General features: G+C 37.4%; 1 protein-coding gene and 1 long non-coding RNA gene across 25 annotated transcripts in view; one reads left to right on the top strand and one right to left on the bottom strand.

The window, feature by feature from the left end:
- Positions 1–1,253: 1,253 nt before the first annotated feature.
- Positions 1,254–25,975, top strand: part of LOC113650021 (neurexin-1a) — a 298,946-nt gene continuing 274,224 nt past the window's right edge. For 7 of the 24 annotated variants that reach the window (XM_027158037.2, XM_027158034.2, XM_027158043.2 and 4 more), the window contains exons 1-5: positions 1,254–1,429; positions 2,969–4,152; positions 13,679–13,696; positions 18,227–18,256; positions 19,701–19,712. In XM_027158037.2, coding sequence (XP_027013838.2) covers positions 3,441–4,152; positions 13,679–13,696; positions 18,227–18,256; positions 19,701–19,712 — 772 coding nt within the window. In that variant the 5' untranslated portion in view covers positions 1,254–1,429; positions 2,969–3,440. The remainder of the gene's footprint in view (positions 1,430–2,968; positions 4,153–13,678; positions 13,697–18,226; positions 18,257–19,700; positions 19,713–25,975) is intronic. The other 17 variants (XM_047815788.1, XM_047815790.1, XM_047815789.1 and 14 more) reach the window with 9 other exon arrangements.
- On the bottom strand, positions 10,745–13,664 carry LOC125145110. Its single transcript, XR_007143440.1, has 3 exons — positions 13,217–13,664; positions 11,460–11,621; positions 10,745–11,356 (listed from the first exon to the last, which is right to left on the bottom strand). It is a non-coding gene; the product is annotated as an uncharacterized LOC125145110 (long non-coding RNA).

The following is a 25,975-nucleotide window of genomic DNA, read 5'->3' as shown; positions in this document are numbered from 1 at the left end:
AAATGCCCAGATCTGTCTTAAGAAATGAATGAGCCAGTGAATTAGTTTGCTAGCTAATATGATAATATAGAAAATAATTAAACTCAGAGGCCCCTTAAAATATAAATATATAAATATAATAATACCTCTTGAAATGTTTTAGCAATTAAACATTAGGCCTGTTTTTCAGTTTGGAATTCTGTGGATCGATCAAATAATTGACAAATAATTGACAGAAATGATATAATATAAATGCATTAAGAGGTATAATGTTAGAAAATAAATAAAGGTTGACATGACCATCAAAAACATATGTAGTATTCTACCTATAAATAAATAAATAAATAAATAAATAAATAAATAAATAAATAAATACATACATACATAGTATTCTGGCACTTGATTTATTTATAATTACATTTGATTTTATTTGTATTTTTCATATAATTTTAGATTTTTCCTTAATGTTCTGCTGCTCTCAGGTCATCCTGCAACTCATTTTGATCAAATTCTTTTTGTCAGTCTGAGCGTGTCTCAGCCTATGTCTCCAGCCTATGTCTCCAGCCTATGTCTCCAGCCTATGTCTCCAGCCTGTTCAGGAAGCTCCTTCGCCTTTATTGTGATTTCTCCTTGTGGGCTACATGATGGAATCTTATCACTGATAAACCGTGTGATTTTGCACAAGAATCCATTCATCTCATTAACTGTCTATCTTCTGCAGCATTTAATGTACACAGGTTGGCGGTGAGCGTGATGTCTACCGAAGAAGACTCAGAGCATGTGTTGTGGTCAGAATCAACACACACACACTACAGGCAATTTAAAGATGCCAGTCAGTCTACAAGGCATGTCTTTGGGCTAGAGAAGGAAACTGGAAACACCTGAAGCACAGGGAGAAGATGCAAACTCTGCCCACACAGAATAAAGACAGAAATCAGACCCCAAACCCTGAACCCAGAGACAAACGTGATATACGCTAAGCCATCAGTTCTCCCTTCTATGAGAATTTTACTTTTAAAAAATATCTTTGTTCATATTTATGAAGTATGAAATACATCATGTGTGAAATTTAAAGCAATAGAAGAAATAACAAAAGCAACATGACAAAATCTGATTGTACGATCTGTGTGTGTGTGTGTGTGTGTGTGTGTGTGTGTGTGTGTGTGTGTGTGTGTGTGTGTGTGTGTGTTTGGAGCTGTCCAAGGTGCTGCAGCGCCGCTGATGCCCCGCCCACTCCGGAGCCATGTCACATGACCCTCTCTCAGTCTTATGCTGGCAGTGAGAGTGGAGCAGCCAGGCAGCGCATCTCATCCTCCTCCTCCTCTCCCTCTCTCTGTCTCTCTCTCTCTCTCTCCCTCTCTCTCTCTGTCTTTATCTCTCCACCTCTCATTCTCTCTCTCCTCACAAAGCGCAGCGGATTCTATCCGTCACAACTTGCAGAGCATCTGAGGTAAACATATTTATTCCATAACAATTTGTTGTTGTTGTTGTTGTTAATTATTGCTGCTACTGCTTTTTATCTCCTTCTGTTTTAATCTGAGGCAGGACGCGTTGATGCAGCTCTCTGTGCCAGAGATATAAACACTGTAGCTGCGTAATGACTGACTTACTGCCAACCTTCCTTTCGTTTCCTGTTTAATCTGGGACAGAAGATGATCTGTGTGTGTGTGTGTGTGTGTGTGTGTGTGTGTGTGTGTGTGTGTGTGTGTGTGTGTGTGTGTGTGTATTGCATGGGGAAGAGTGTAAAAAGGTTTGATTTACGTACATTCATAAAACAAAGAAAGAGAAAGAGTTGTTGCTCTTGCAATGCGTAAGTTGCTCTAAAATATCACAAGTTAAGGATGTTGTGCTTAAGAACCTGTTCCCAAGGTGTGACAGTCCTGTATTTCCTGCTCGGGTTCTGCAACAGGGTGTTCGTTCTGGACGGAACCTTCTGTTCTATTCTCACACACTGAGAATCACGACTAGTGTATTTATTTATTTTTCTTTCTATAAATACAGGGCATAAAGAGTGCACAGGTCTTGCCCATGTGCATGCTTGTAGATGAAACAATGCAGTGTGTGTGTGTGTATGTGTGTGTGTGTGTGTGTGCGCGCGTGAGTGTTTGTGTGTGTGTGAGAGAGAGAAAGAGAGAGAGATGGAGAGAGAGATGGAGAGAGAGAGAGAGAGAGAGAGAGAGAGACTACTGCGATGTTGACGATATGTTGATGATGCTTTGACTCATCGGGACAAAAAAAAAAAAGATGTATAAAAAAGTACAAAGAATCATTTTTTAAAAAATAATCCTCCCAAAATTCCCTGATTAATTTAAATACACAAGGTTCTAATATGGTTTGGGGAAATACCATGAATTATAGAACCTTTGAAGCTTCCCTGGTTCTCTTCTTTTTCCCAGTTCCACTAAAAAAAGGTTCACGTGGAACCACTCCCTCAATCCGAGCTTCACGCAAAACCTTTTGCGTGACAGTTTACAAGAACCCTTAAAATGCTCACAGAACACTTGAAGAACCCATTTATACTCTTCATACCTTAAACATCTTGGTACTTCACCTTTTAGGGTTCTTTGTCAGGATAATATGTAATTCCATTCCACATAGAGTTCTTGTTGAAATGGGAAAGGATCTTTAGACTATAAAAATGTTCTTTATGGCACTAAGAAAGAAAAAAAAAGAGGTTCTTTCAATAATCTTTTAGTGAAAGAACCCAACAATGGCATCTTCTATGGCATGGATGATGGATAGAAATGGGATCTTTAAAGGTTTAGAAAATTTACTTTAAAGATAATTTAGATAATTAAATAAAGTGTTCTTAGCTTCCTAAAAGTTTATATTGTTGTTCTGATAGAGAAACTCTGTAGGGTTCCACATAGAACCTTCTCTGTTAGTAAGGGTCCTAGAGATGGACAAAGAAAGAATCCTAACAAATGAGAGTGTACAGAGTTGGACAATGAACAAATCTTTCAAATCCTTTCCTTTCCCTTCTCTTCAGGCTCAGCACACAGCGTGATTATGTTCTGAGAAACGATTACCGTTGGGCTGTTCGACTAGACAGAACGAGCGACTCTTACGTCTATGAGCATCTTTAATCTGACCTGATAAACCTGAGTGTAGCATTTAGTATGTTGGTGATGGTGTGCATGGGCTCTGCTGACTATGAGGATTGTGGATCATAAAGAGAGAGAGAGAAAAGCACAGAGAGGAGAGCACAGAGAGCGCTGCTGATTCATTCCCGGACTAACCTTGGTGCCTCTTGCAATGCTGGGTGAAGAATGTTCTCTTTAGGAGGTTCTACTCCCTCCTACAGTGTAGGATTCATGGCCAGGAAGCCAGTATTGCCCTTCAGCAGCACAGCCGAGGTCATTGGCGTATTTTTTTAAACCCATCTCCATTGAGTTGTGGGAATCAGGTTCTTTAAGAACTTTTTTTTTTTCAGAATACTTTTAGGAACTATTATCTTTATCATGGTGCTCCGATCGTGCCCAGGCAATCGTCTGCTCTGGGTCGGACTCTTTGTGTGCACCCTGGTAGATGCCAGCTCCAGCCTGAAGTTCTCTGGTGCTGAGGGCCAGTGGATGGCATTCCCCATGTGGAACGCCTGCTGTGAGAGTGAGATGAGCTTCAACATGAAAACCAAGAGCTCCCATGGACTCCTGGTGTACTTTGACGACGAAGGCTTCTGCGATTTCTTGGAGCTGCTCATGAACAACGGCAAGCTTAATCTCCGCTTCTCGATCTTCTGCGCCGAGCCGGTGGCCGTGATGTCAGACGTGCAGGTCAACGACAGCAAGTGGCATGCCATCATGGTACGGCGGAACTTCCAGAACACAACGCTCATCGTGGACAACGAGGTCAAATGGGTGGAGGTGAAGTCCAAGAGACGGGACATGACTGTGTTCAGTCACCTGTTCTTAGGAGGGATACCACCGGAGCTACGGTCCGTGGCGCTACGCCTGACATCGAACGCCGTGAAGGACCAGGTTCCCTTTGAGGGTTGGATAACGGACTTGAAAGTCAACGACTCTGCGCCTGTCATTCTGAACAGCGCAGGAGTGGACAGTGATGCGTGTGATGACGATAACGTGTGCTTTAATGGAGGAATTTGCAACATCATCGATAACGAACCCACGTGCAACTGTACCGAGACGGGATTCCACGGAAAAGACTGCACCGAAGGTAAGAGATCTGGCACTTTTCTGGTTTCTGGTTCCAAAGAAAAATAAAAATATGCTAATTCTAAATAACAATTTTATTCTCTAGAACCTCTTGATAAGTATTTCCAGGTAACATGTTTAAAAATGTGTATATTTTACAGTATCGATCAAATTTGTACATGTGCAACAATATTTAGCAACACTATCAAACTAATTTAATCTCAACATTGTTCTCATTTCTGCAGCTACGTAACTAGCTTAGCTAATTCCACTTCTTAAGTAGGAACCATTTAATTTTATCTTAGCTGTTAGCCAAGTCTGTTAAGAATCTAGTTATTGTTAGGCTAATGCTGAGAAAATTTTTAAAGCAGATGTTTTTAAAATCATTAAATACTTTAAATACATTAAATTGTCAAAAGCCTTATTTGTTTCATTATTCAAGGTTTTTTTAAACCAGTTCCTTAGCTTGCTATTGGGGTAGCTAGCATTAGTCTATCTCTGTGTAAATAAATTACCAAGCTGCTAATGAGCTAATGAGCTGTATATGTGATGTTTATAACACTGACCATACAGTTTGTTGTAAATCGTAAAGAAAGTAAATATCCAAAACATGCTCACTACTGTTAGCTGGTTAGCTTCTTGTTCCTTTAACATTTTTCACTCTATATATTAACAAGCTTGAAAATTCCAGTCAGACATCGAGCTTTTCTGTCAAGTTGAACACAGCATAACATTATGCTAAGTCTTATATTGTTTTTAATGTTAGCGAACCATGGAACTGTTATGGAAACTGGTGACCTGGATCAAAGTAGCAAACATTCTAGCATTAGGCTAGCTCCAATACTGTGTGAAAATGGCAGTAACTGAAAGGGATGTTTCATTATTATATATATTGTTATATAATATATTATTATATTTTATTATTATTATTTTAATTTTATTTTAAATTTTCTAAATTAAATTAAAATTTAAATAAAATTTTCTAAATTAAAATTTTCACAAATAATTTAATTAATTTAATTAATGATGTTGCCAATTTAAAATGTTAATAATTTTGCCAATATTTATATATTTTAAATAATATATAATATCAATAATAATAATAATAATAATAATAATAATAATAATAATAATAATAATAATAATAAAAAATACACCACTGTAGTAACAGCACTAAGTAAAACATTTAGCGGTATGTGAAGTGGATTTGAATTTCAGACTTTGTAGAGTTTTTGTCATCTTGGTACAAATGACTGTATTTATTTATTTTAATCTGTATAAACTTCATCATGCTTCCTCGCCAGCTTCAATTTATTCTCTCTCTTTAAGTTATTAAAACAAAAGAAAAATTACTAGGTGTGAACTTTTATCCTAAAGATATCAGAAACCTTTATCTGGAACTAGGGACTCCTTCCATAAACATTAAATAAAGATCTGCTTACAGAAAATCAACTGTAACAATGATTAGACGTTTCTCTTTGCTAGCTTACAACGTTTTATTAGGTCTGTTTGTTTGTTTACTGATCATAGTTTCTGTACCTCATTCACCATAAACATCCTGTGAAGTTCAATCAGTACACTGGTAATATTAGCTAGCATGAGCTACCGGTTCTCTGGTAATTTAATCTAGCTAGTGCTATGAGCTCTGGTAATATTAGCTAGCTAGTGATTATCAGTGCTCTAGCAAAATTAACTATCTAGAGCTATAAGTGCTCTGGTAATATGAGCTAGCTAGTCTCATCAGTGCTCTGTTCATATTGACTAGCGTGATCTATCGGTGCTCTGGTAATATTAGCTAAGAAGAGCTATCAGTGCTCTGGTAATATTAGTTATCGAGAGCTATCCGTACTGTGGTAATATTAGCTCGCTAGCCTTATCAGTGATCTGTTAATACTGATAAGTGAGAGCTATCTGTGCTCTGGTAATATTAGCTAGTGAGAGTTATCAGTGTTCTGGTAGTATTATTTAACAAGAGCCATCAGTGTTCTGGAAATACCAGCTAGCTTACAGTATGTTATCAGTGCTATGTTAATATTTATCAAAAGCTATCAGTGCTCTGGTAATATTAACTAGTCAGTGCTCTGGTAATATTAGCATGCGAAAGCTATCAGCTTTTTGGTTATATTAGCTACTGAGAGCTATCAGTACTCTGGTAATATTAACTATCTTTTGTTATCAGTGCTCTAGCTAGTGTATTAGTACCATGGTAATATTAACTAGCATGAGCTATCAGCGCTTTGGTAGTATTAGCTAGCGAGTGCTATTAGCGTTTTGGTTATATTAGCTACTGAGAGCTATCAGTGCTTTGTTAATATTAGCTAGAGAGAGCTATCAGTGCTCTGGAAACATTAGCCAGCTAATTTCATTTCAGATCCATTTCACATGATGTAGCTTCATACATTGGCTAGTCAAGCCTTTTAAATGATTACATACGGCCATGTTGGATTTCACACGGCGATCTCAAATGAAACGATGTCTGTCATTTCCTGAACTCGGTCACATCCAGGAAGGTGACCATGTTCCTGAGACTTGACTGGGCTTATTTACTCGCCAAGTGTCTGCTGCTTTTTCTTAAATCCCACAAATACCTACTCTACAGATCTATTTCTAGATACTGACCTATCCAGTAAATAATTTAAAGGCATTTATTCATTACTCTGATCAAGCCAGGGGATTAAAGGATTTGCACCCTTCACACAGCCTCACACGTAAATCCCTTTGTTTGGTTGAAACAATCATTTTGATGCACTGCTCATGTTTGTGTTAGCCTTCGCTCTGAGCCTCTCATTACAGAAATCAGGAGATGTGCATGACTCATTCGCTCACTCGCTTCTCTTCTAATGTGACAGAATGTTTTAACGCTCTCGACGTCTCACCTGGTTGAACCAAAAACACTAAATCGAGTTGCTCTTTCCAGTCTGTGTGCCATGTCGGTGTTGTGACGCCGGTCTTGTATGACTTACTATATTTATGCTGCTAAAGGAACATAGGCTAAATCTTTGCTTAGAGGGAAAACAAAACTTTATTGACACTCCTCCTGGTTTCACTATTGTTCTTCTTAAAGTGCTAAGCTAATTTGTTTTCAGAACAAATCAGTGCAACAAATGAGCTTCAATTTACACACATATATTTTTCTTAACATTAAGCTACAGTTTGTCAAATAGCATGTCTAATAATGTGCTAGCTAGATTAACCTATTTAGCTTAGATTAACATAGAAAAACATGGACAGGATGTTCATGAGAAATAACGACAGCTCGGTTAGCTTAAAAGTTAAATGTCTAAGTTAAATAGGTTTCTATGCTAATGTAATCTAGCTAGCCATCATACACTAGCTTCTTAGTGTTCTATGGTAAATTTGAACTAGCTAGCTAGCCTACATGGACAGGGGTATTAGTTCATGAGAACCAATAACTTAACTAAATTAGCTCCTAGCTCATTTCAATTATTAGTTCAGTAATAGCCATTACAAATAAATAAAATAATAAAATTTAAATTATTATTATTAAAATTACTTTTTTTTAAGGCATGATAGAAAGTTAATGGAATCTTCCCTGTGAATTAGCCGTTACCATTACTATAGAAATGATAATGTATTAAAACAAGCGCATTTATATAAACCTGAATTGTCATTATAGAAAATGAACCCACACCTTCTGACCAATCGCAAAGCCTCAGCGTTTTACGAGTCACATCTTATTGTTTTCTGAAAACCTTACCTGACCACGCCCAGAACCTCACATGACCCCGCCTAAGACCTCACCAAAACCCCTCCCATTTTGCCAGTTGGTTTTAGGTGCCTGTTTATTGCCGAATGCTCATCATTTTAGCCACGCCTACAATTGCAGCATTGCAGTAATCATAGCAATTTTTGTCCGCATCCTTTAAATGAAGAGCACTGATGCAAATTAGGCTTTTAAGCAACGCAGCATGAGAAGAAACAATTAATCAACCGTCGCTAAACTCCAATGTAATCATTTCCGTCCAGAGCACCAGGATGTGCTTACACTGTAGTACATTCAAATACGAGATCCCTTCAAACGAGCGCGGAAATGTCTAGCGTGTGCATCCCAAGGCAGGATTTGTGCCCGAGGCCGTGTCTGACAGCCGTATGTGGTTTAGAGTGACTGTGTTAAGCATTTAGTCTGTGAGGGACTGATGATGACAGCGGCGTCTGAAGACACAGAAATATGACGACATCACGCTCTTTAACTCCTGCCGTATGAGAAGGTAGTGACAACGAGGCATTTGTGATATGTGGAGTCAGTCAGTCAGTCAGTCAGTCAGTCAGTGCAGATTAGGAGCTCGTAGATACGATCCTAAAGATGAGATGGATTTTTCCCTGATGATATTTTATTTTGTTCTTGGAGATTAAACAGAGCTGTCAAGAGAGAACCTCACATTGACTGGCATGTCCTGACGCAACATTACTAAACCATTACATTAGTGATAGATAATATGAGCGTGCCTTATTCTCAACTGGGATAAGTGGGAAGAAAACATGCTGAGGAAAAATTCTAAATGAAAATTTACTAGAAATACAAAAATTTGAGTTTGTCCACTGAGTCACAGAATAATTTTTTTCCCCGTTATTTATTTATTTTTAACTCAAAGTACGGTTCAGAAATGTACATAAATTATGAATAAAGATTTCTTAAAAACAAAAACAACAACGACAGGTTGTGGGTGGGTTTGACATCGTTCACGATTGCATATTCATTATTTTTATCTGTTTGTTTTTTGTTTGTTTGTTGGATGAATATGGAATTAAAAATGTATTTATCCTGGTAGTTCTCGACGTCTCAAAATCTAGCATCTACTCTCGTCTAGTGTAGAGTTTATTACAGTCCGGAGAACAACATAAAGTTCATCAAATAACGACAGCTTCCTAAAAGCCTTTAACAGCGGGAATCTAACACATCTAACACACACACACACACACACACACACACACACACACACACACACACACACACATACACACATACACACAAAAACAGTTCCTTGCTTATTTTTATGTATTTATTTATTTATTTTAAGTGAGTTTTCGCAGCTTGATGAGCTGTAACACCTACGATGTGGAGAACATTTGAACATTTCACGTGTTGCCTCACGTGCACCACCAACGTGCCGCCTCACGTGTAACGCCACCTGCTTTCACAGCATGAACGTTCACACACCGACACCAGGCTAGTCAGGCATTTTTTTCTTTGCATTCATTTTCTCTGCTCAATGACACGTCCAAACGAAGGAAATGAAACCAAATATTCGCAGATAATATTGACGCTTGCGTTCTGTTCCTCACCTGGAGGAAGCGTGTGTGTGTGTGTGCATGTGTGTGTGTAAAGCAGGTGGTGCAGATAAATTCATAAAACCTCTGCCAGAAAACAAAACATTGCAGCAACAAATACAAATAAGGAAAAGAAAAACTTTTTTTATTAAAGGATCTTTACGACTGAGAAATTGGCAGTAGCTTCGTGTCTGAATCCATCTTCTGAAAATGAACTCTGGTTTAAGCAAATGTGAGAATTAGTCATCGTAGGAAGAGCTAAATGTGAAGCAGGAACAATTTGGACACCCAGGATGTTTTAACACAACAAAAGTTTTTCCCTGTTTAAAGAATTTAAATGTAGCTCCTCACTTATTTTCATTTATTTCTTATTTTTATTGCTTAATCTTGAAGCAAACACTACTCATGAAAGCCAAAGAAATTTTACACAACTGATTTACACAATACATTTTTAAACAATATAAATGGCTTAGTGGTTAGCACGTTCGCCTCACGCCTCCAGGGTCGGGGGGTCGATTCCCGCCTCCGCCTTGTGTGTGTGGAGTTTGCATGTTCTCCCCGTGCCTCGGGGGTTTCCTCCGTGTACTCCGGTTTCCTCCCCCGGTCCAAAGACATGCATGGTAGGTTGATTGGCATCTCTGGAAAATTGTCCGTAGTGTGTGAGTGTGTGAGTGAATGAGAGTGTGTGTGTGCCCTGTGATGGGTTGGCACTCCGTCCAGGGTGTATCCTGCCTTGATGCCCGATGACGCCTGAGAGGCACAGGCTCCCCGTGACCCGAGAAGTTCGGATAAGCGGTAGAGAATGAATGAATATATAATATTAACTATAGAATGGATTCCATACAACTTGCTTTTTATTTGAACTCAAGACCAAAAAAAAGACATTTATTTTTTACAACTTCCTGTTAAAATCCAAAATCTATAAAAACTGTTTCATTTTCACTCTAATCCTATTTTGAAGGGGAAACCAGTGAAGTATTTCAGTGACATTGCGTGAGAAACAGCATGTGTAATGCCACCTCTGGGATTAAGGTTATTAGGACTATAAGCTACTCGGTGATTATCCAGAGGATCGGGTTCAAGCTGAAGAAACACAAGCGTGTAGACGAGAGGCGACATCTGGCCAATAATATTTAGCTCAATGACAAAAAGCTGGTTAAATTTACTTTATTTCAAACGCCTTTTACGTCGACTCCACGTGATATAATCGTGTAACATTAGCGTGTTAGTCGTACATCCCACAAAACACAGTGTTGAGATTCCAGATACACAAATGTAACACAAACATAAATTAAACACTTTATTATACCATAGTTCCCATCAGTGTCATCAACATCCTCGTGAGATTTCGCACTGGATGATTGTGGCTTTGGTTAATGCTCCATGAATTAATCACGATGGCTTTACATCATACAGCCGAGTCATGAGAAACTTGTTGAAATGAAGCTGATTATAAACAATCACAAAAAAATCACAAAAAAAAAAAAAAGTTTTGTTGAGAAACATAAAATTTTTATATAACATTTACGTAAAAAGTTTTTTGGTAAAACTAACACAGGTACCTTACATTTCAGTGTGTAAACATCAGATTATTAGCTGAATATATACATTATATGAATACATTTTTTATTTTATTTTTTTTCTTGTAACAGCTGTCAACAAAGCACAAAGCAGATGGAGTCATTGTTAGACTGATGAGAGATTAGATTTTAACCGTTTAATAATGTGACCAGTTTTAAAAATGCAGAGAACCGCAAAAAATAAAAATACAGTCCAGTTCTAGAGAGCTTCAAGTCAGGAAAATACTACGGACACTGTGAAGTGATGAGAAACACACACACACACGTAATCCAGCCCCAAATGCCGTCTGTGACTGCAGCTTTACATCGATTTCCAGCAGAGTGGCCGGACACTTAGCCGTCGCTTTCCTTCCGTAACTGCATTGTAAAAGGAATAAAGAGGAAGCTGAGCTGTGGGACGCTTTTAACCATCGAATCATCAAAGCATTAATCTGAAAACGTCAAAGATCAGCAGACTCACGTCACTCCATTACCGATAAATCAGAGACTGCTGTATCGGCTCAGGACAGGCACGGCAGAGGAGCACTGCTCAAATTAGATCCACGTTTACTTTCCCAGCCTTCAGCAGACGCCTTTATCAAGAAGCACTTCATAATTTCTGCTGAAAAAACATTTCCTCATTCTTCAGGTTGCGGGAGACGAGCAGCGATCCATGACCATGTTAGAGAGGAACAGGAAACAACACCGAAGCCCTGATCACAATTCGATATTTGAAATCTTTTTTACTTTAATATTGAAATTAAACATAAAGTCAACCTGCTATGTAATAGAGCAACATCAGAAAAAAAAAATCTGGACTGAAACCTGAAACCCAACTGCAGGATTTGATTAGAATTAGGGGACCAAGCACCATAGCCACATGTACTCTAACTAGGTGTTTCTTTTTATTATCACTTCACACAGATAGTCTAAGGAAAACCAAAGAATGAATAGAATATTTTAATGAAATTTGGCACAGTTTTTGAGGACACTCTGAGCTACCTTCACACCAATTTTGGCTTACATCCTTCAAGCACTTTAGCACCACCAACAGAGCAAATTTGGACATGTGTCCTAATAACTACTCAACACACACATTCCATTTTCCTCCTTTTCTTAGGGTGCATCTCAATCAGCATTATCTGTCTAGCTCCCTAGCTCATGATATCGTGTACATCAGTGGTCCCCAACCCCCGGTCCGTGGACCAAATTGTACCGGGCCGCCCAAGGAACATTAAATTATTTCCATTTTATTTACTGTGGTGTATTTCTCTCAGGTTTGTGCGACTTTCCATGGACGAGAGGTTAACCGGGAGCTGAGAAACGTCACCTAAAGCCGCACCGATACCGCGCATGCACAAAATATCATGATATCGGGTTATATTATTTTTATGATATAAAATAAATTATTTATTTTAATTTAATTGTATAGCCGCTACCCCAGCGGGCCGCGGTAAAATGATCAAACATTGACCATTGACCGCGGCGAAAAAAAGGAAGGGGACCACTGATGTACATGATTTAAGGCACCGGTAAGGATCCTTGCTCACTACACTCTGGGACGCTGATAACTTCATCAATCACTATAAAAACTCAAACAAACCGAATATTTGTTTTATACATCATATAAATGTGTTAACGTGATCACACGCCCTTCTATCATTCTACCTCAAGCTGGATCAGAGACTAGCTAGTAGAGAAAGTTTTTACAATATATGACGTTATTTCCAGTAAGGGAACATAGAGAGCATCGATGGTCCTTGATTTCTGAGGTACACTGTCAGATTTCTTTAGTGAGCAAATGTTCCACTGCTCTGGAAGGATCTAAATTGTCCGACTACCCGATCAGAGCCATGACTGTTGAACTAGAGAGCTGATCGAGGTGAAGCCTTGCGGACCCTTTATTTTCCGCCATATTTTATATTCAATATGATATTTATTTTACACCATCTTTAATGTTTCCAAAAAAGATTTTCGCTCTTTTTTTCTGCTACAATCTTTGTCAAGAAAGTTGGATCACAGCTCTGTCAATCCAACTTAAACAAATCTGAGCGCTGATGACTGTATAAGATACTAGATTCCTGCCCACACTGTAATTAATTCATTATTGACACTTTTGTAAATTAATGTAGCATAAAAAAATGAAATATCTGTTTCCCGTTTAAAAGCTTAATAAATAAATAATAATTAAAAAAAAAACATCAAACATAGTTATTTTAATATTGGTTGTGGTTTCACCTCTGACCCTGGAGACTCCTTCCATACATTGGAATTTCCTTACGTCACGACTATGTCCATGTGTAAGTTTTAGAATAAAAACTTGCAAGCTTTTCCTAAAAACACCTTATGACCTTATGACCGATCTCATTCCCGAATTCAGCAACATATATATGCTCATGACATGCAGTTACTACGAGCGCTAATTTGAGAAAGACCATCGTCGCTGCAGCACTGTGACCTTTTCCTCCTACAGGAGTGGAGAGCAGGTGATCATGTAATCTGGTGAACAGGTGATCATGTAATCTGGTGAACAGGTGATCAGGTGATCATGTAATCTGGTGAACAGGTGATCAGGTGATCAGAGCGCTTGCATGTGATGTTTGATGTCTTGCATGGTACCATGCAAAGGCAAGTATTTGTCTGCATGCTGCTTTAATGAATGTCTTCCTTTCTCTCTCCCTGCCCCATCTGTGCTTACAGAAGACAACCGAGCCAAAGGTGGGTACTGCATTTATCATCCTTATTCTTAACTTCCTCTTTAACTCAACCTTCACCTCTAATTCTGCTTTAATCATTGTTACTTGAGCACAGCATGGACGGTAGGTATAAAATGTAAATTTTAATTAATTTTGTGAAATTTTAAGAATATTTAGTAGCTGAATTTTGGATATTATTTATATTTTCAAAAAAAGAGACTAAAATAAATAAAACCAAAAAGAAAACAAAACAAACAATCAAACAAACCAAAAAAAAAAAAAAACACTGCAAAATATTCATAGCATCATTTAAAATATCGTCCCATTGATTATAATTATCTGATAAATATGATGATATATTTATATGTGTAAAACAATATCAAATGAATTAATTGTAATTTTATACTTATTTTAGATTTGACATGTAAAAGCTATACAAAAAATCTCTTTTTTTTCATGTTTCTAGCTATAAGATAGTTTGTTTAGGATGTTGATTGTGTATTTATTTATTTATTTATTTATTTATTTACTTTTCATTATGAGATTATGATCAACAATTGAAAGTTTATTAAGCTTTAAGACATTTTTCTGTAATTCAAAACTTAAATATCTTTTTAAATAATATTTTTAAAGCAAAAGTAAATTATTATATTTTATTATTGTTATTATTATTATATTTCAGAGATTTACTTGTATAAGTGAAAATGTGAAAATTTTAAATTTGAACAGTTTTTGTTTAAAGGAAATTTACACTTTAAAGAGGCAGAATTATCTGATACTATCTAATCTAAAAGGATTCAATGCATTTCTTGACATTTTTATTAATTTCAAGCATTTTTTTAAATTCAATTCTAGCTAGAAACCAAAAATTAGATCGAACGTAAATATTTTAAGACTTTTTTAAGTTTCAAACTAAAGCTTTTTGTTTCAATATAAACATTTTCAAAATAGTTTCTTTTTTTAACCTAGAAAATCTAAAAACAAACAAACAAAAAACACAAAACAAAGGCTTCAATATAAAATTAGTAAACGCTATTTTGGACATTTATCTGATTTCAAAAATCGTTTTGGGGAGAAAAATAATATAAAATTGTGAACAATATGACATTTTAAATATATGGAAAACATCAAAGGTAAAATATTTTTTAATATAGACAATCTGAGTAAATCTTTTGATTTATACAAAAGCTTATTTCTAAATATTTCTTTTTCATTTTGATATTATTATTTTTTTGCTCTTGTTATAATTGTTAAAAGAAGTAAAATTATCTTCAAAAACAATAATAATATCACAAGATTCAAGATATCTTTACTTGGTAAAACTTAACCAAGTTTATATTATGTAAGTTATATGTAGTTATAAGTAAGAAAAAATTATTATTATTATTATTATTATTATTATTATTATTATTATTATTATTATTATTATCATTATTTTGCAGTGTGTAATTTGGAAACATTGTGTAAAACCTACATAAAAATTATATCAAGCGACGGCAATTTATTTAAATTTCATTTGATAGGATTGAAGCTTGAGCTCGCTTTGGCCTTCAGTTTGACATTTTAACACATTAACACTGTCTGTGAAAAGAAAAGCATGAGAAACGATCATGAGAACGTTCTTTAAGAGCCGAGTCGGGTTTCCGTATCCGTAGCGACGGGTGGAAATGCTCCTTCAAGGTTGAAAAGGTAAATCATCCATCTGCATGATATCCATATCAACTAACTCCGAGTAAATTCCTCCAAATCCACCATGGAGAAAATCAGCCATGGCACCGAAAGGAGACGGGAAAAGAAAATAAATACACCCGAGCGGATGTAAAGGAGGAAAAGTGTTTTTCTTTATCAGATTGTTATGTTGGAGTGGGTTTATACGTCTAGCGAGTACCATCAGGGTCATCTTAATATTATTCAGTTCAGTTTAACTTATAAGGAGCTTTTTATTACAGATAATGTTGATAATGCTGAGAGAGGAAATAAGAACAGGCTCTGAGAGGAGAATGTAATAAGAACGGCTACAAGTCAATGTTGAAATTTTGTTTTAAAATGGATTAACGCCATTTTTATTCAACTAAACTGATAATAATAATCATGATACTTTATATTCAAGCCTATAGAGATGTAAAAAATTTAGTTAAATGTTTAGTTTTGCCCAAAAAATCAAACAAATGTCAAAAAAATCCTATGTAAACAGGTTAGCACAAAGGTTTTTACATCAAATAAAGTAGATAGAGAACATTTAGCTGAAAGATTATTACATAAACATTTTCCTTGCAGCTAATATTATCTGTTAATATAGCAAACATTAGCCTAATCGTTACATGTACATTGCTAGTAAAGGAGCTAGCTTAAAAAACCAATTAGCCAGGTGAAACCCAATATTGCTTGCAAGCTAAATAAATAGTATTTTCTAGAGCAAGGTACAGTAGCTAACGTTAGACTAAAAGTCATTTGGGTCTCATGGTAGCTAACAACAACACTAGAACCTGTAGTTATGAGAGCTAGCAAGAGAGCTAACAGTAGGCTCAGTTTCATCTTGTTTACTTTATAAAGTAATTAGCTTAGCATTTCCTTTTTGTTTGTTTCAGATTTAATTCATAGCTAAGATTAAGATATGACAATTGTTACATACAACAACATTCTTTGCTTAGCCTGTTATCTGTCATATTATCTGTTATTTTCTTCACCCGCAGTCAGTGTAGCAAACATTAGCTTAACTACTACATTTAGATCGCTACCAAAAGAGCTAGCTTAAATAATATATTGCTAAAACCATTAGGTCTTATTTTAAAGTTAGTTAACATCAGACAGATTCCTGTAATAGTATGCAGTATCCAAGATTGTTAGCAAGGTAAATTAAAAAGTAGCATCTTCTAGACTCGAGCTAACTAACATTAGACCAGCTATCGACTCTCATATTCTGTAATTAGACACTGTAGTTATGAGAACTAGCCAGGTAGCTAATATTACACGAACTATTCTATTGATCAAACAAGTACTACAAAGTAACTCAGTTTATTCTTGTTTACTTAAATCACTAGCAAGTTCAGCTAGCAAGCTAATGGAACATTTCAGTTCACTAAAATAACAAAAAGTAGAATGTGAGATGAGTGATTTTTTTTAATTAGAAAATTAAAATTTGAGTTTTAATATATAAAATTGACATTATTGATATTTTTTAAATGTTGAAATTAACATTTTGTGAACACAATTGATTCCTTAAGTAAAGTAAAGCTGGATAATTTATGAGCTTTTGTGCTGTCAGTAAATCCTGTCGCTATAGAAATGATAGCGTATCACAACAAGTGCGATAATATAAAGCAGTGATTTGTAGCCGCTTTACTGTCAGAGCTGCTGTTCAGAAAAAAATTAATCAACATTTTCTGACCAATCAGAATCTAGAATTCAACAGCACCGTTGCCTCTGCTGAAGGATTGACAGCTAATCCCATGCTAATGGATCACGTTAACGGCTAGTTCGGGCAGACGGTCAATTGAAAAAAATCTAAAAATGGTAATTACCTTCTCCTCCCCCTCCTCCCGCACTCACTGTGACATTTATGCGACATAATGCTTCTGCTGTTGGTACAAATGTACTTATATACTGTGCAGTGGAGAGGAAAATGATGGGTGAATGTTGCGTCGTTGCCTTGATATGTATTGGATTTGCGCTCCAGCTGTCCCTGTTAGTGCCGTAAATCAGTGAGTTGAATAGTAAAGGACTGTGGGGGGAGGCAGGTAGGTCGGGTTAGACCACATGAAATATCTTTCAAGATGTTTTCTGTGTTTGTTTAAAAAAAAAAAAAATTCTTGATTATTCTTTTATTTTTTTTATTGTTTTGCTTCGGAGTTGTCCATTTTAACCCCACTGTATACTGCTATGAGTGATAATTTTATTTGATATTTTTACCAAATATTCAAGAAAAAATAATCAAACGTTCGATCTCTCCCGTATGATCCGACGCCCTGAAAGCCCCGCCCCTTCCTCCATTTAAAATTTGTAATTTTTAAGACCGGCGTTCTCGTCTCGGCTCGATTTTTTCCGCTTGGTGCATTTGTTTCCTATCACCACAAACTGAGAATGTTTACTGTAACTATCAGTCTGTTAGCTTTCACTAACTTTATACATATTTAACATCACCTAGCTAATTTAATTTCTATCATTTATGTTATTAACTATCTTTAATTTCAGCTGATTACTGTTAAACTTCAGATATACGCAACCTACAGCGAATTTTACTCGGCTATTCATCGCACATTAGCTATGACTATCTATGGATTAATCTGAGAAATCCTTAATGCCAGTTGTTTAGATTTACCGTGTCATCTCTAATTTGCATAGAATGATGTTTGTTACGTTTTTGCTTAACAGCTACGTCTAGCGCTCATACAGCACATGACAAACAGAATGAACGCTGCGTTAGAGATACTTTTTCCGTTCCGTTCTCCGTTTTGTTTTCCATCCTCCGTCCTGAATCAGTCTGTTCCACCAGACGAATGTCCGTGTTGTGCACTTCTGCTTTTTGCTGACTGTGCTCTTGTTTTCCTTTAAGGTCTGGCACACCTGATGATGGGAGACCAAGGTATGTTTTCTTACGTTCTCTGTTCCTACTTTCGCTCATCCTCATCTCGCCTTTTCTCCTCGTCTATCTCATTGCTTCTGCTCTGCACTTAAGGGGTTAAAGAGCTTAGGTTCTCCCTCCTAATTAGTTATTGGGCTGCATTTTCTACTCTGATAGAGATTGGAACTAGAGAACCACAGCCGTGGGGTAGGAGTGTGCTGTTAATGCTTCTCCTTAGAGGACATGGAACTGGGATTGAATTTACATTGATAAAAACCTGTCCTTATACTCTCTTAGAAGAAAAGGGTTCCTCAAGGGTTCCTTATATTGTTAGAGTTTCTCTGCTTCATGAATGGCTTCCCTCCAGTAAACCATTAATTTTCTTGTGCAAAGAAATTTATGTCAAGGAGGTCAATTGCAGCATTAAATTCTAGCCAAGCCCATCAATTTCATCATCCAATCAGGTCCAGGTTTCTCAAAAGTGAATGCTCTCTCTCCAAGCTAAGGTAAGCTTAACTTGTATGAGTCACCTCTGGGTTCTTTAAGGGTTCTCCGGATGGTTGCAACGTCATTGCGTCCTTCAAGGGAACCTTTAAGGATTCTTGAGCGGTGTTCCTGGAAGTCAGATGAAGCATTAAAGCACACCATTTTCCCTAAGATCATTGCTAATTGATAGAGCCAGCATGACTTTGAACACTTTCTCTCTCAGCTAAAGTTCAACAAGCTCGACTTTAGGTTTCTACTATGTTCTTCTAAAATTATAGAACAAAAGGGTTCTTCAAGGGTTCCTTATATAGACAAGGAAGAGAAGTTTGCTGACATTAAAGGATAATTGTTTAATTGCTACAAGTGTTGCCCATCAGTTTCAGAGAGCTTCATGGTTAGGAAACTAGCCCGGGGAACCGAAATGGACCACAAGCTTAGATTTTAGCATTATGTTTAACTTGGTTAAAATGGCAAAGCAAACATTCTCTCTCGCTCTCTCTCTCTCTCTCTCTCTCTCTCTCTCTCTCTCTCTCTCTCTCTCTCTCTCTCATTCTCTCTCTCTCTCTCTCTCTCTTTCTTTCTAAGAAGTTCTAAACTCTATGATGTTTTTGGGTTAGCGCTCTTCAACAGTTGATAGCCACAGGAAGCCGTACTTTCCATCTAAAGCCGCTCCACCATTCAGCTTCCAATGAGGCAGTAAAATGTAGCTACTACGAAACTAGGAACCATTGAGGAAGCCTTTAATCTAAGAGTCTGGGTAATTACGGCTTGGTTTATTGCATGTGGCAGTAGAATGAATCCGTCCTCCTCACTTTAGCTTTTCATCCACTACATCACAAGTGCATTTTCCCTTCATCTACACCACTTTGACCTCATTACACAACCATGACTTATGTATCTTCTTCTCTCCCTTTCCCGTTTGCTTTTCCTTTCTCTGGGCTCTGCTTCCTCTATGGAACCATGTCATCCAATTTCATAGGTAAATCTAAAGGTACTGAACTTCTCATTTTGTTGCCATTCCCTTTGCTTTTGTTCATGACCCTGTGTATCTGAGATGAAGTGCTAAAATGTCCGTAGCTACAGTAAGTTGAGCTTAACTTTCCAAGCAGAAGAAAATGAAGGTAGGTGCTCTCGACAAATCTTTGGTCTGGCTCGAGGATTTTACAGAGGATTTTTCACCTAGCGCTATTCGTAAATCCGATTGCCTTTCGGGTGGCGGTGCGTCTCGCCGGTGCTCGGACTGGTAACTACTTACTCAATCACAGAGATGGCTTTTCAGGGAGCCCATCTCAGTATGGAAAATGAGTCATTTTTCCCTAGAATTGAGTGTTTCTTCACTGGAGGTAAGTGTCTGCACAAGACGTCTCGCAGCTTCGCTCCCTAAAGACCAAAAAAAAATAAAAATTTAGGCAAACGGCTTCCCAGTGATCCTCAGTTAAAGGCAACAATTTTCCCCACTTAGGGTAATTAGCGGCTGAGAAAACAATAGAGTCGCGTCGGCCGATAACGGCTGCTTCGCTTATTTTGGAAATTCTGCTCTTTTGTCTCTGAAACATAAATTCCATCTCATATAATGTGATGAATCCAATTTGTATTTCCAATTTCCAGAAAGCGTTTATGGAAATGAGAACATCACTGTAGGGGTGATTGTTTGTTCGGATACAAAGACTGTTCTGATGTATTACAAAGTCGTGTCGTATATAAGCCATTAAACCTGACTGCGATGCAACTGAAGTTACACAGTCTTCCTGAAACGATGTGAGAAGTTATTTATTAAAGCACATCCGCAGTTTTGAAGGACGTTTAAAGTTCATAAACTTATGGAAAATGTTGTCGCTCAAGTAAGAGATTTTTTTGGCTAACACAAACTGAAATTAAAAAAATATATATATCTTTGTCTACAGTGTAGAAACAAAGCATGATTTTTGTAAATACTGTATATCTAAAACCGTACAATACAAATTTATCTAACATGTGAAACTACTGTTGACACCAAGGATGAATTTAGCTAACTAGCTAACAGACAGGTGGTGTAATGAAGCTATCGTACAAGCTAATGATTCGGACATGAGAAATTTAGCTTTAGCAAAGTTGCTGAATTACTGGTGATTTAGAACGTAGGAATTTAGCTAACTATCAAATTATCTGATAGAAAAAAGAATGAAGTAGCATACGACCTGGTGATTTAGACAGGAGACATTTAGCTAACTAGCAAACAAGCTGATAATGTAGACAGGATGAAGTAACTAGCTAGTAAACAATCTGGTGCTTTACATAACAATATGCAAACTCTTTCTGGCCCTGAAAAGCAGAGCAGCAGCCTGGGCTGTGATTTAACATGTTTTATTTTCTCACTTCTCCCTTCCGCTCTTCCGCCACATCATCTAGGTTCGTTGTTGTTGTCGTAGCCGCTGTACAGGCAGATATGCTTTAGTAAATTTGAGTTTAATGACAGGCGTTGGATTTGATGGTCCAGCCTCGGGACATGATTTGCTAAGTGAATGTTCTTGGCGCTGAATGCAATTTTCAGAGACGGATCGGCGGAGACGCTTAATTTCATTTTTATTTTTCTCTGTCAATTGAACATCGTTACATATTCTGGATTTGCTGGAAAGCTTTTTTTTTTTAGTATTATTATTATTTATTCATCTATCTGTTTATTTATTTATTTACTGCAACTCTGCATGAAATTGGCCAGTTTTTTCCCCTGTGCTCTGATACAGAGATAAGTTCATTGTATTTTAATAAACAAAAATGTTCATTTAAGAGATTTCATTATGTTAACACACACACACACACACACACACACACACACACACACACACACACACACACACACACACACACACAGAGAGAGAGAGAGAGAGAGAGAGAGAGAGAGAGAGAGAGAGAGAGAGTTAGAGTTTTTAATAAAGTTATCTCTAGTGGTTTGGGTGATTTTTGCCATCTGTAGAATCTGCCTCACTGGAGCCGAACTGGTCTCTCGCCGCTTCTCCTGTGCTACATTAGAGGAGCAGAAGGAGAACCAGGAGGTGCCCCGGTCTCTGCTGACTCAGCGCTGAGGACCAAACAGTGCACACCTTCTGATTTCTGGTTCATCATTAGCCACCTAGTGTAGCTAATATACAGCCTACAAACAGAATCTTAGCTGAGTAGCCATTTTCTATTTATTTAGCTTTGTCGTCATCACTGTTATTTCAGCCAGCAGAGCTGAGTGGCATGATTACAAAAGTAAGAAATGTCAGATATCTTCAAAAGTTGGATTATTAGCAATAATGTAAACCCAGTAATTGACTTGGCATGAGCTACAGCATTAGCAAATGCTCTGTTTCATTTCAAAGAGCTTAAAAATAAACATGTGGAGGTTAGGTAGCTAACTAGCAATCATAAATGAATGTGAACGTAGTGGACATTACATCTTCGTTCCATCAAGTGAGCTAACGATTCTAACAAGCTAGCTTGGGAAGTACACAGTGATTTAGTATTAAGTTTGCTAACTAGCAAATACTATGGTGATTTATAGGAGGTGATGCTAGATCAGTAGCTAACTAGCAAAACCACTGATCATTTAGTCAGCATTAATTTTGCTAACTAGCACAGATTATAATGATTTAAACAGGAACAATTTAGCTAACATGTGTACTAAGTAATCATTTAGACCAGTGGTCCCCAACCCCCGGGCCGCAGACCGGTACCGGTCCGTGGACCAAATGGTACCGGGCCGCCCAAGGAACATTAAATTATTTCCATTTTATTTACTGTGGTGTATTTCTCTCGGGTTTGTGCGACTTTCCATGGACGAGAGGTTAACCGGGAGCTGAGAGACGTCACCTAAAGCCGCACCGATACCGCGCATGCGCAAAATATCATGATATCGGGCCGGGTTTAGGTGACTTCTGGAGCTGAGCGGCTGCAAGCGGCAGTGGTGTTGTAGCTTTGGTGGAGAGAGAATGTCTCGAATGTCTCGTTGTCAGATGGAACCGTCTCGTTGTAAAAAAACAAGCTCAGGGTTCTCATTGATTTAGTGTTGTAGTGAGTTAAAATGTTAAATCACTTTATATTCATTTTTTGGTGTAACTATTTTATTTTGAAGACATGCGGTAAAATGATCAAACGTTGACCGGTCCGCTGCGATAAAAAGGTTGGGGACCACTGATTTAGACAAGCGTCAGTTAGCTAACCCTTGAACCCTCTGCAGATTCTGACAGGATAAAAGCAACTGAATCATATCTATAGCTTTGCTTTGTCGTGATTCAGCTGTGATAAGAATTTTATTGGGTGGGTCAGTTTTTTTTTCTCGAAGCGAGGCTGTCGAAAACCTACGAGTGCTAAATGTTTGGTTACTGTTTGAGTCTCGAGCGAGGCGTACTCGGCTATTATTCAAGGCCACCGCAGCCACGGTCAGAAGAAGACAAACAGAGAACCTGCAGCTTCATCACAAAGTTCACCTGGACTCTCGCTCAGGATTCCAGCAGCTGGCCTCGGAGAACGTCGTCGAGTTCACTTAGCACTCGCCAGGCGCTATTGAAAGAGGAGCTAGGTCACTGTGCCCTCTCTCTCTCTCTCTCTCTCTCTCTCTCTCTCTCTCTCTCTCTCTCTCTCTCTCTCTCTCTTGTGCGCTATCCTGTTAATGTTTTTCATTATGATAATAATGATTAGCTCCTGTTCAAGAGGTTCTCAAGGTCATACATTAATACAGGGTTCTACCTAAGAGACCACAGGGAAAAAAAAAAGCTTTAACAGATTAGATTATATATGACTTTTTTTTCCAGCCTTTAGCACTTTCTCTTCTTTTTTTAATGAAACTGACAGGAACTGAGAAGCTTGAACATAGAGGGTTGCCAGGTAGTGCAGAAAGGCTCGTGGGTTTATATTAGCTCACACGTTCTAATACATTATTGTTTCTATAGTAACAGTCGCTTATATCATGGAGGACGCTGTATTTGAATTAAGGTTAATTATAAAAAAAAGGTTATTTTCTATAACAGCGTGAACCCGATATGTGTTATTTCTTTCTTACGTGTTTCGGATGTTATTTTTTTTATTTCTTTTTCCATTTTTTTATAGAAATACAATTTTAAAAGTAATTATGAATTAAAAAAAGATTACACACAAAATTTACAACGATCTGAAGTCTTGAAAATGTAAGCAGTTTTAGTCTGGAATGAATTTTTTATTGCAAATAAATAATACAGTAAACTTGGAAACAAATTTAGATATAAAGTCAATATTTAAAAAATAAACATAATAATTAAACCATAATGTCCATTATTTATAACGTGACTAAAATATAAAGAAAAATCTATCAGTAAAAAATAAAATAAAATGCTGTAATAAATACAAAAATAATTCGATCGTACAAATGAAATTTTGTGTAAAAGAGGGGAAAAAATTAAAATGATACAAAAAATATATAAATTTATCATCTGAGTCTACTTACTTTTATGCTTCCAAAGTTTTTTTTAAGTAGTATTATTTAATTATTAATAATAAAAAAAACGAAGCTCTATTTAACTTCTTAGCGCTGGCTCTGAAATGAAAGCTTGATTGTCCGTAGCCCACGATAACGCCTACAAGCCGTCAATACGACCGCTGTGAAGAAAACAGATAGGACATGATCCCGAGCGGTCCACGGGGGACGTCGGGAAAAAAATCCATAAACACACACACACACACACACACACACACACACACACACACACACACACACACACACACATTTGCTGTTTTTTCAATAGCCTCCAATAAAATGTATTTACTGGAAGAAACGAGCTGCATATAAATCCTCCACTTGTGTGTGTGTGTGTGTGTGTGTGTGTGTGTGTGTGTGTGTGTGTGTGTGTGTGTGTGTGTATGAGAGAGAGTGAGAGAGAGAGAGAGAAAGAGAGAGAGAGACAGAGAGAGAGAGAGAGAGAGGAAAGAAAAAAGACAGTGGAAGAACAATGAGGAGGAGGAGGAGGAGTGTAGAATAAAATAATTAAAAAAGAGCACGATCAATAGGCTCCACTGTAGGCTGAAGAGGAAGGAGAGCAGCTCGAGAAGGTCGATGGACGAGAGGAAATGCTGTGATGAAGTCCTTCGTCTCGGGCAGGAATGAGGCCAATGTCCCCAGAATTTTTTTCACGTCGCTTATAAATATTAAGATTTGGATAAAAATGCTTTTTGGCTAATTAGTGAGAATTAATTAAGAGGATTAATTGCAGTCGTGCTGACATGCAGATTCTTATCAGTGGTTCATGAGATTCAAATCTGTCTGTGTGTCACACCGGAGACGTTTATTGTTGCGTCCGTAGGCGTGTGTGTGTGTGTGTGTGTGTGTGTGTGTGTGTGTGTGTGTGTGTGTGTGTGTGTGTGTGTGTTTGTATGTGTGTGTGTGTGTGTGAGTGTGTGTGTACTTGTCATTTTGTATTCTGATTTATTTCCTTCTCTCTGACTCAACAGTGATTCATATTCATTCTTCTAAAGCCAGACTCTCATGGATCAGACTCAAGCTGTGTTAGGAAATAAAACCTGCTGGAATCTAGAGGATTAAAAAAAAATGCATATGACCAAATCTCAACCTTATTAATAAATGCATATTTATATCTAGTTTGTATAATAAATTTGTTTCTATTATTGCGTTCAATTTAAATCAGTCTCTGTACAATGTAAATAAATAAATAAACAAATAAATAAACAAATAAATAAATAAATAACCTGTATAATATTATCTTCCAAACTAATAAAATAATTAAAATAAATAATTAAAAATATTATATATATATAATATATATATATGTGGCTTAGTGGTTAGCTCGTTCGCCTCACACCTCCAGGGTTGGGGGTTCGATTCCCGCCTCCGCCTTGTATGTGTGGAGTTTGCATGTTCTCCCCGTGCCTCGGGAGTTTCCTCCAGGTACTCCGGTTTCTCCCCCGGTCCAAAGACATGCATGGTAGGTTGATTGGCATCTCTGGGAAATTGTCCGTAGTGTGTGAGTGAGTGTGTGAATGAGAGTGTGTGTGCCCTGTGATGGGTTGGCACTCCGTCCAGGGTGTATCCTGCCTCGATGCCCGATGACGCCTGAGATAGGCACAGGCTCCCCGTGACCCGAGAAGTTCGGATAAGCGGTAGAGAATGAATGAATGAATGTTAGATCATTGAAGTGCTTGGTCCCCTTAATCGCTGCTTTCAGCAATGTTCCTATTTTTTTCTTTTTTTTTTTTTTTTTTTTACCAAACCTGCCACTACTGAATGAGAGAGAGAGAAAGAGAGGG

The sequence above is a fragment of the Tachysurus fulvidraco genome, chromosome 7 (assembly GCF_022655615.1).
Source record: "Tachysurus fulvidraco isolate hzauxx_2018 chromosome 7, HZAU_PFXX_2.0, whole genome shotgun sequence".
Taxonomy (NCBI): Eukaryota; Metazoa; Chordata; class Actinopteri; order Siluriformes; family Bagridae; genus Tachysurus; species Tachysurus fulvidraco.
The sequence above is the reverse complement of the archived record's forward strand: the minus strand, read 5'-3'. Positions and strand labels throughout refer to the sequence as shown.